This window comes from Poecilia formosa, unplaced genomic scaffold (assembly GCF_000485575.1).
Source record: "Poecilia formosa unplaced genomic scaffold, Poecilia_formosa-5.1.2 Scaffold680, whole genome shotgun sequence".
In the NCBI taxonomy this organism is placed as follows: domain Eukaryota; kingdom Metazoa; phylum Chordata; class Actinopteri; order Cyprinodontiformes; family Poeciliidae; genus Poecilia; species Poecilia formosa.
Window position 1 is genome coordinate 26,177 of NW_006800619.1, and position 11,479 is coordinate 37,655.

An 11,479-nucleotide genomic window follows, 5' to 3' on the forward strand; every position below is an offset into this window, starting at 1 on the left:
ATGGTTGTTTGTCCATTTCAGAATATCATCTGAAATGGTGTTGATCAGAGGATGGGCCCTGTGACAGACTGGCAACCTGTCCAGGGTGACTCCGCTTCTCGCCCGGAAAGTTAGCTGGAGAGGCATCAGCACCCCTCCGGACCCCACTAAGGGACAAGGGTGTAAAGAAAATGGATGGATGGATGGATGGATGGATGGATGGATGGATGGATGGATGGGTGACAAAACAACTTTAAATTTAATTGAGACATTGTAAATATGTATAGTAAAATGCAATAAATTAGTTGTGATGTACAGAAGATGAACATTAGCAAGCTCAAGAATATGTTTAATATATAATAGCAAAGGTTAGTTATAAGACACTATATTGTGTGTCAGTTTTGCTCTTAAATTGCAAAATAAAGTCTGCAAATTGTTTGTAGAATGGTTTCATTTTTATATCACTTTGCATGAGCTACTTTCACACCAAATGTTTTATGTTCTACAACTACATTTTCTTTGGATTAGTTTAGTTTTGCTTCAAAATTATGTTAAGAATATATTAAATACTTTAATATATTTTACAGTGTAATTAATATATGGTATAGAATACAGACTTCAATGGTTTGGAAGACAAAAATATTTGGAAATATGCAATGTTTAAAAAAAGTGTTTGTGAATATACAAAAATTTGTACTGTAAAAAAAACAGAATTTCAGTTTTGGGTTAGCAGAAATGTTGGTAAATTTAACATGAAAAACTGTTAAATTATGGAAATTATTTTGATGGAAATTCTGTAAAAGAAAAAACAGAAAATGTACTGGCAGAAAATTACCAGGACATTTTCTTGTTTTTTTAATGGATTTTTTTTTTCTTTACAGTGTAGCATTTCTCAGCTCATTCCTTCAGGATACAGGCAGCCACCTCCATAGCCATTCAGGGAATACCCTTATTTTCATTCCAACAGCTTTGTAGTTGGCCTTCTTCAGCATTCTCTCCTTGTAGCCATCCGGATCTCTTCTCCATGCTCGCAGTTCCCTTAGTGCCTATGAACTGCGCAATTGACTAGTGGTGGTTGGTCTACTGCATTTAAGCATACATCTTTTCTAAAAACTGTACGTTTCCTTTTGTCTGCTCTTCCTTTCCCTGTCTCCAGGTTCTGTTCCTTAGATCGACCTCATCTCACACTCCACACCCTTTAACCATTTACTCATTAGTTCCCTCCTGAATCAACTGGCTTTCATCCACCTGTGCATCTCAGCTGCCCTGTAATAGCATCCAACTAACACCTCAGCTTTTCCCTCGCATAGTTCGCCTTCACTGCCAGCATTGCAATGTTTCATGTCATTGAAGCATCCCCAATAGCTAGCCTTTCCCTTCGCCTACTGGCTTCGCATTCTCCCCAGTGGCTGGCCTCCATCTACCAGCATCACAGCATCCCCCCATTTTAGGCTTCACGGCGTCCCCAACTGGCCTCCATCTACCAGCATCACAGCATCCCCCCATTTTAGGCTTCACGGCGTCCCCAACTGGCCTCCATCTACCAGCATCACAGCATCCCCCCATTTTAGGCTTCACGGCGTCCCCAACTGGCCTCCATCTACCAGCTTCACATCACTTCACCCCATCTCAGTAACTTCACCTTCTGCAGACACCTCAAGTACCAGCTCATAAGCCCCTCGTTAACTTAGCTTCTCTTGCTGTTTTTCTGTCTTTCCCCGTCTCTAATTTCCGACCTTAGCCCCTGCCTCAGCTCACTTTTGGAGGATGACATTTCTAATCAGCATTGGAATTGCTCACCAAGCTTATTGCAATTCACAGCTTGATGTCTTCAGTTGGGGCCCAAACACCAAAGAACTTTAATTCATGCGTGTCAAACTTTTTTAAATCCCTGTCTTTCTCTGTCTGAGTCTCCAGATTGAAATGAAGCCTTGGCGTAAATTCAAACTGGAAGACTCTCTAGCCTCACCTGCATCATCCAATCAGTGCATCTCGCTCATTGTCATTGACCTACAAGCCATGTCACGGCCAATCACCAACCAAGCTCCCGCTGAAAAGGACCTCCATCCATGGTATCATCCGGTTTCTAGCCACTCTCAACCCACCTCCACCCCTTCTCCACCTCCACTTTCCCAGCTCTTCAGGGACCCATCCTTCACTGACCTCCACTACCAGTGTACGGCCCCCGGGGGATGACATTCCTAATCAGCATCGGGAATGCTCATTTGTCGATGTCCTCAGCTGGAGCCCAAGAGCCAAAGATCTTTAATTCATGCATGTCAATAAACATTTTTTAATCGCTGTCTCTCTCCGTCTGAGTATCGCCAGATTGAAATGACAACTGAAACAATAGTAACTGTGAAGCTTCATTCACTTTTCTGTATGAGGTAAAAACATTTTTATGTTAGAAATTAAAATTGATGCAGTCCAAAAGCGACTTACCAAAATAATTGTAACGATATTCCAGATTTTCCATGAGTGGGCGCAGCAGAGTCCCCAGAATTCCCCCAAATAGAAAACCCAGCAGCATCATATGCACCATGATTCTCAGGACAAATCTGATCCCGACTGAACTTTCTATAAAAAAAAAAATAAAGATCAGTTATATCTTGGATATGAAAGTCCAGTACAGATATCTTAAATTTTTTGAAAAGTTAAATAGCTTGCATAATTATCTTAACAGAGTTTCCTTTGGAATACAATTTTCTTTGAACATTGTGAAAATCTTTAATACTGTTCTTAATGTCAGTGAGCAAAACCATTGTTTTTTCATTGTTCTATTTTTTGAACGCATCTCTTTCATGAAGTACCTTAATGAAATATGTGAAAACATATTTTAAAAAAAATATGCTTTCACATAGGAAAACTGTCCCCATGTCCTGACACCATAAAATGAGAGATAATCTGAGACACTAATGATTTTTTTTTTTAGATAATCCAGAGGTCAACGTTCCCAAACATTGCTCCAAAAGGAACCAAAGTAGCACAGGTGACATACAGGTTTTTTTTCTTTTGTTTGTTTTATTATTATTACTTAAAGTTTTTGTGGCTCTACTCTGGTATTCAAAATGTCAAATCTATGTTCTGATCATTCTTGATTTTTTGGCCTGAACAAAGATTTTGCAAATCACTAATCATTACAAATCAAAATCACTGAAAGCAGTGACATATATAATTCTTATTAACTCATTCATACTACTCATTTAAGTTATAAAATGGGAAAATCTAAATCAACTTTGAATATGTTCTTGTAGTGATAGCCTAACTGAGTAATGTTGATTGGTATGGTTGAGAGACGGTAAAAATGACTTCATCGGACACTGGAACAGACTTTTCCAGTGTTCAAGTTGTTCTAAAAGGACTTAGCCTGATAGGCTATTCACCCCTTACTTGAAGGGATGTGCATAGGACTGATATGATAGACTTGTACAAAAATATGTAAATTAATGTAATGTTCCCCCTTTTCCATAAAACTAAATTCTTAAAACAGTCAACAAATGAATTGCTAAAATACACATTACATGTAAAGTTTTGAAAGATTAAGGCCTAATTTTATAAATTCTAGAGCACTTACTGAACACATTTTGAATTGCAGGCTACAACGATACTGTCATAAACATGGAGGAGTCTTCATGAATGTTTGTCATGAAGAACCATTCGGTAAATAATGAGACTTTTAATGCAATGTTTCAATGAAAGTGTCAACTGTGCATTAAGTGCCATTATTTACCAAATGATTCTTCATGGCAACAATCAAACATTCATGGCATGTCTGTCTCACAAAATTCAAATTAAGAGTATTTGTTTTTAATTTAATGAAACAAAATGTGAGAAACTTGTGTATTATTGTTTATACATTCAATTTCTGACAATACAATCCACATTAAAAACTTAACATGCGACTAGGAAATGTTAATCAACTTTTGGTATCAGGGCATGGTTCACAATCAGAACTGGTCACAATCACTCTAAGGTAAACTCCTAATCTCAAAACGTTAGACATTAGTATTGATACCATTGCAAAAGAGACTTACCTGAGATCAAATAGTCTTGGAAATGAAATAATTTGTTCCCAGAATCAAAAAAAGAGAACAAAACCAGGATAATTCCAATCAACAGGTAATTGCCTGCTATAAAAATACACAAAACAAAACAAATTAAGATTTTACCCATGCATGGCCAGAACTGGCCTTGGTTTTTTAAACTCTACATTATATTTATAGCTGTCAGTCTCCTTTAAAAGTTAGAGCACAGCTTTCTTTCAATATTGTGTAAGTCTTTAGTATTAATGTCCTTACTGTTAGTGGTAATTGGTTTTTCAAGGTTTTGCTTTGTGCATACTCGATAAATAACTTTAAAAAGCTAAAAACAAAACAAAAGAAACAGCAAAAAAAAATCATCTGGAATTTTTACAATCAGGATTAAAAATCTTACACAACTAACTGTATTTTAAGAACTCAATATAATGACATAACACTAGCTGACAACATGTACTGTCTTGAAGCAATTTTCAAGAAAAAAATCTGTACTCACTTTCAGTTATATAATTAGGATAATGCAAGATAAGACCAAATACTTTATTGCTGGTGAATTGCGATATGGCCTAAAATTCATATTATGATATATTGTGATGGGTGGCGGTAATGATATATATCACAAAATTGTTTGTATAAAGCTTACAATAGAAACTAAAAAAATCATACTAATCAAGTGGAATGTATTTATTGTATGTGTTAAAACTTATTTAACACTAATTTTTGTTGATGTTATTTGTAATGTTTAACTGTTTTTTATGTTATTGTTTTGATGATGATAGGCAGCAGTTTAATCTCATTGATGACTATCTGGTTAAACCAAGCTTAAATAAATGAAAAATATATCTCTATATAGAAGCACAGCATTTTAATGTAATGGATGTCTGCATTGAATCCTTGTTGTTCTTCCCAGTGTTGTTGTTGGAACTAATAGTCAGCTGTTTTGCAGGTATTCATGCTTCCATTTTAAGGTAGTAAAATAAATCGCTTGTATTTCCTTGTTCTTGTGCATGATGTTGTCCTACTATCATCTTTGAAATAAATAAATAAAAATAAAATAAAAATAAATAACTTCTATCGAGCAGTGGAACCAATCAAAAATTGAAGATACACCGACAAAATGGAGTTTAGTGGATATTTAATCCATCTAGTCGCTCTCATTATGGAGGAGTTTGGGAGAGGCAGATTTGAACTGTGAAAGGAGTGCTGAGCTCTGTACTGAAACAACAAATGCTTGATGATGAAGGTCTCCACATGATGCTCTGTGAGGTTAAAGTCATAATTAATGCAAGACCAATAGCAAATGATTTGGATGATCCGAATGACATTGAACCATTGACTCCAAACCATTTGCTGTTAGTGGAAAAAACAACCTCTCTTTCCAACTGGACTATTTCAACAAACAGATTTCTATGCTCCCAGAAGATGGAGGCAGACACAGAACATTGCTGATTTATTTAGGAAATGCTGGATAAGGAAGTATCTTCCCCTACTTCAAGATCATCAAAAGTGGTTTCAAATCAATAAAAACATTGATGATGTGGTCCTAATCATGAATGGAACTGTTCCCTGGAATGTGTGGGTCATGGGAAGAGTCCTACAAACTTAAGTTGTGTTATTGCTGGGTTTCAGTCACGTGACCCGGATGACGCACAAAATTCAGATGGAGGGCCGGAAGTGGATTTCTCCGGTTCAAAACAAAGTAAAAGTAATCACAAGAGTATGGTAGTGCCCTAATTAGGATGGAACAGACAAGGCATCTCGAAAAAATACATGTTTATTTAAGATATGATCCGTATTATCTCTGTAAAAAAGATTTCTCTTATAATATTGATGATTTACCCGGTGTTGAGGTGATCCACATAACTAACTACCAGGATCTACAGACCTCATATTATACATGAGCCAGAAGAAAGTTTTCAAAAGCCTGGAGAATACAATCATTTAGTTTCAAGTTGGGTCAAGCATTTAAGATCAAAAGCAGTATTAGATGGCTGTCGGGTAAGTAATGAATTGTGTTATTTTAAGTAATTAGTCTATGATAACGATGCTATTGCTAACAACGAACTAACCATGTTATTTCTTTGAGCTTGGATCTGCTGGTAAATAATTTATTTAGCTTCTGTAAACCCAGATTCATGCTGGAGTTTACGTCAATGTTGAGTTGTTGTAGGACGCTGGAGCAAATCGATATAGGTCAACGATTCGCTCCAAACTACAGAAACCCCCATGTTTGTGTCTGAACACGAATATACTTCGTGGCCAGACACAAAGCAAGTGGGGGATGTTGAGGACACAAATTTGATTGATTTAGTATTAATATAGTTAATCGTAGGGCATGTGAAAATAGTGGATTGAGCAGAATTAGTTTGAATAACATCTTAGAGGGGCTGCAGGAAAGACTGTCTGTTATCGGGGAGGAACCACACCATAAATTAACTCTGGCACACAGGCCGTGTCAAGCGAGCAGGCAGCGGAGACATCTCAAGTTATCTCCCTCAGGGAGAGAAAACACTAAAAACTTAAGGAAAAACAAACTAACAACACATAATGAATTGCAATAGTAGAACACCATTTAATTAAAATTAACATGATTTGAACTAGTCTAGCTAGTAGTCTTTATATTAACAGCCCTAGTAGTGTCTAACTCAGGCTAAACTGTAACACCAGTTAGTCAAACATATAATCAAAACCAGTAGAACATTAATTAGAAAATGTCTGGAATGAAATGTGTTTGTACTGAAAATGTTCAGGAATACTCTATAAGTGTATTAATTCTTAAAATTTTCATTCTGATCTAATAGGTTGAAGAGGGGTTTTGAACCACTCTGCCCCACCAGGTTCTATTGCACTTTTAAATGACAGAAAAGGTGTGCTTTTTGGATGAATTGCTCAGCAGGGTAATAAAACTCAAGATAACTTTTCAGTGAACTCTGGTAAAATACAATAATCTTTTGTTCAACTGAAAAACTGGGAGAGAGTCCAGATTTCAAACTGGCATGAGAAAGGCTTGTTGTAAAATGACTTTTGGTCTCCCTTGTCTAGAGAAAGAAATGTCGTAGCTCTGAGTTTAAAACGGATCTCAAAAGGTAAAAAAACCTCTTAGTAATTTGAAACTGTTTGGAGCTATACAAGGAGAGGACAAGCCTTAATTGCATAACTTAAAACAAGGAAAACACCTTTTAGATAAAACTCTACACCCCAGAGCAGTGTTTCTCAACCCTGGTCCTCATCGCCCCCTGCTATGCATGTTTTAGGTTTTTCCCTTCTGCCACACATCTGAATTGTATCTCTTGGTGATTAACAGGCTTCTGCAGTACTTGATGGTCATCCAATCATTTGAATCAGCTGTTCTGGAATAGAGGCACATCTAAAACATGCAGAGCAGGGGGGCGCTGAGGACCAGGGTTGAGAAACACTGATCTAGAGGAACGAATCAGATTTGCTATTTGCAGCCGCATGGCAATCTCCAAAAAACACATTTTTTGGCTTTTTTTTCTGACTTTCTATTTTCTACTGTTCAACTTTCTCTCAGCTAATGAATGTCTGTTTAGTGTGTTTGAAGTGTCTGAGGTTGTGATGTGATTTCATGCTTTTAACTGTTGGAATAAATTCTGAAAATGTATGATGTGGATTGTTATCTCTGTGTGGCTTTTGTTTTCACACATGGCATCTCGGAATCCGGGATGACGAGAGAATACATCAAGCCAGAGATTTTAATAATTTGTTATCTCAACAGGGAATAGTCACAGCTCACTGTGACTGTACGGCTGAGTAGGTTATATTTAATTTATTTAGCTTTATTTATTTTTTTTTTTAGCATATTTTTTTTTTTAGCATAAGAGTCCCACTGAATAAACATATTTTCTGTCCAGGACTTGGCACTGAGCTAGCTGCTAACAATATTAACAATCTGAGGACAATCACGCTAGGGCATAAAAATAATATATCTTACCTTACATATGAATGCATGGTTTTCTAAGTAACTGTCCAATAAAATATCTGAAAATACAATTTAAATAATGGATCGTTCCCTGTTAGAAAGTGGGTGCTGCAAACTCTAGCATTGTTAGTTTTCACACCGAGTGTTTTTAGCTGTAGATCAGGGGTGGCCAAGTCCAGTCCTCGAGAGCCACCATCCAGCAACTTTCAGATGCATCCCTGCTTCAACACACCTGAATCAAATGAATGGCTCGTTATCAGGCCTCTGTAGAGCTGATCCCGGTCTGTTGGAGTAAGGATACTTCTAAAACTTGCAGGATGGTATCTCTCGAGGACTGGACTTGGCCACCTCTGCTGTAGATTATTGATCCACTTTCTCCTATTTTTTCGGTAAGTTTTTTAAAATTAACTCCCTTGTGACCAACTACCTTCAAAACACAAAAATAATGTTCATCTTTCTTTCTATTAGGATGGTTGGAAAAACCATACAGGACACAAACTTTAGACATTTTGATGCTGGATCAACAGAAATAAATGGGCTGCATTTACTTCTGCCCTCCATCTGCATTGGGTGATGTCGGTGCTACGCCATCTGAAACCCAGCAATATAATTGAGATTGTGTTTATCTGCTCATCAGACTTTGTGTGGAATATTGTAAATGTTCTTCAATTCATCAATGGCAGATGCTGTGGAACAGAAACGTGTCAACTAGAACCAAATTAACGAACACAAATAAGCCACTATTTCTTGAACAATATAGTGGCTTTAACTTCAATATATAAGCATTTATTATGCAAAGTGAAGGAGATGTGGTGCACTGCATGACACAGATGGTTTTAATACCAGATATTGACTGGTGAGCCTCCCAATAAAGCAAGACAGCACAAGTCTCACTTGTGCAATAATCATGCTGTCTAATCAGCATCTTGATATGTTACACCTGTGATGGATTGTGGTATATTTGACAACATATACACAATCATACACATAAAACAGTGAGTGTTTTATATGTGTTTATCGGTAATGATTGTCCCTCATGCGTGACCGGAATTGGCAGCAAAAAACCTGATCGGAGCATCTCTAATGCTCTGATCAGGGATGTTGGGGGATGTTCCTTAATTTGCATATAAACTGAGGAAGTTAGTATTCCCCTGTGACTAAGATCCTTTCCATTGGCTGGGGGCAACCCCAGTATGTTCCATTACAAGCCTGTACATTGATTTTCTTGCTTATCCACAAACATAAGCAATGGTGTTAATGTGGGTTCAGTACCTTATATTCAAAACACTGAAATGTCAGCATGCTAAATATTAGAATTGATGTTTTAAAAAGGACTTACTTGCCAGAACATCATAGGAAGAGCCCAGAAAAACAACAGGACCCAGCAGCTCCATCAGAGCCATCACAACCAGGTAAATTTTGAACTTAGTTGAAATTTCTGTGGTGAAATTAAAAGATTAGTTAGATCTTAGAAATGCATGGTGTCTATGTTTTCAGAAAAAAAAAACATTTGCATAATTATTCTGATATTCAGTATCGCAGTTTCCTTAAAAAATTAAAATTGTTTTTGAACATTGCAAAAAGTTACTTTTTTTCACTTGCTGGAATTAAGTTTTGAGTTTTGCTTTAAATCTGTCTCCTTTATAAAGTACATCAAAATTAGATAGATGAAATCTAAATTATCAAAAAACAAATTTCAATTCAGTTTATTTGTATTGCATTGAATTATAACATGTGTTTTGTAAACTTGGAGAAGGCATTGCAGCATATCAGCAAGTCCTGTGGTGGGTACTTTGGGAGTAAGTACCAAGCCCTTTGATACAGGTTGTATGACCTGTTTATGAGCCAACTGAGCACTGCTGTTCATAAATGAGCAAAAACTGGATTGGGAGATCGAAATGCAGATCGGTGGTGCATCTGCATTGATGTAGGCACAAGGGATGGAGTAAAGACTGATTTTTGTGAGACAAAGACCAAGACTGAGCCAGTGAAAATAAACAAATATTTACATTATTAAAGGCAGTCACACATTTATACAAATTCTGTATCAATGTGTATCAATGTGTAAACTATATTAATCAACTTGTATTGCACAAAGTTGTGACAAATTGTGACGAATAAATATGTATTAAAACATCTTTTTATTGAGATTATAGGAATAAAAGCTAATCCTCAGAATAAAATGTTAAAAAGCTCACAATTTCTAAAAACGCACAACCTGGACATATCAGTAAATTATTGATATTAGTCCATGCAGGAATGCAGATTGCTACACAGGAGCCAGCTCATATGACGCTGGCTTTGGCCCAATGTGGAAGTAGAGCAAACTCCAACAGTGTTATAACGGCAGAAATCAAGGTCTCAATGAGTTGCTGAAGACATTTTTTGAGTCTTTTGCCTTATCAGCCAAAACTGAGGCAAAGACGGCAGACAAGAAAATTCTCAGGGTCCTACATCAGGTAAGGTTATTTGCAAAAAACACTGGAGAAATCAATAATAAAGCTGAAGAGGAAAAATTGAGTTCAAGGACATTCATAGAGAGGGTAAGGGAAGTAAAAGATGTGGTAGGAAACAAGTGGACAATTAATCGGGATAACCACACCCGGGAAAGGATCATGAAACAAAATCTATTCAAAAAGATGAGGACTGCAGCTGGAGTGGTTACTTCAAGAACACAATGGGCAGAGAGATGCAAGACATGGTTTAAGCTGGTCTGTTCCTTTCGTCAAGCCACGTTTGAACAAGAGACGGTATCAGAAGCATCTTGCCTGGGCTGAAACCAAAAAGGACTCTGAACTGCTGCTGAGTGGTCCAAAGTTATGTTCTCTGATTAAATAAATTTTGCATTTCCTTTGGAAATCAAGGTCTCAGAGACTGGAGAAAGAGAGGGGAGGAACAGAATCCATGTTGCTTGAGGTCCAGTCAAAGTTTCCAGTCAGTGAATCCAGCGATCGCTAGCAAAACTATTACTAACACTGCACACACCACGAGCTCTAACTAACAAACTTACTGTATAAAAAACCCATCGAAACACTCCTAGTAAAATCCACAGCATCACTGCGCCCTAGTCTCTTGCCATATCCAAATGCCCCCCCTCACCCCAGTCTCTCTCCACGTGTCTCCGTTCTACCTAGCAACAGACCGTCAACTCATTTTCATTGGTTGTGTCGAAATGTGGTACATTTAGACATAGACATAATATAAGACTAGACCCCGCATTGGCCGCTCTGGCGCAGGAAATATGGTGGCCATCTTGGAGCGGTATACCCTCCTACTTTGCTCAACCAAAACAGCAGAAGATGCCTCAGCACTGAAGGATATTGTTGTTCGGATCTATGGATTATTGATGTGAGGGCTCCACAGACAACATTTCACAAGTAAGATGGACATATTATTGTGTATATATTGTGATTAGAATATTATTTTATTGTATTTATGTCCACGGGCGAGATACCAGCTAATATTAGCTACAGTGCTTGGTGTAATACGGGTTCAGCCCCGCTATGAAGGCTAACTGAGATTC

At 37.3% G+C, this 11,479-nt stretch overlaps 1 protein-coding gene across 1 annotated transcript in view; it reads right to left on the reverse strand.

Moving 5' to 3' along the window:
• Positions 1-11,479, reverse strand: part of LOC103130817 (uncharacterized) — a 67,722-nt gene that overhangs the window by 23,843 nt on the left and 32,400 nt on the right. Inside the window, exons 8-10 of the mRNA XM_007542323.2 lie at positions 9,296-9,394; positions 4,014-4,109; positions 2,422-2,556 (exon numbers count right to left, since the gene is read on the reverse strand). Of these exons, the coding sequence (XP_007542385.1) occupies positions 2,422-2,556; positions 4,014-4,109; positions 9,296-9,394 (330 nt within the window). The remainder of the gene's footprint in view (positions 1-2,421; positions 2,557-4,013; positions 4,110-9,295; positions 9,395-11,479) is intronic.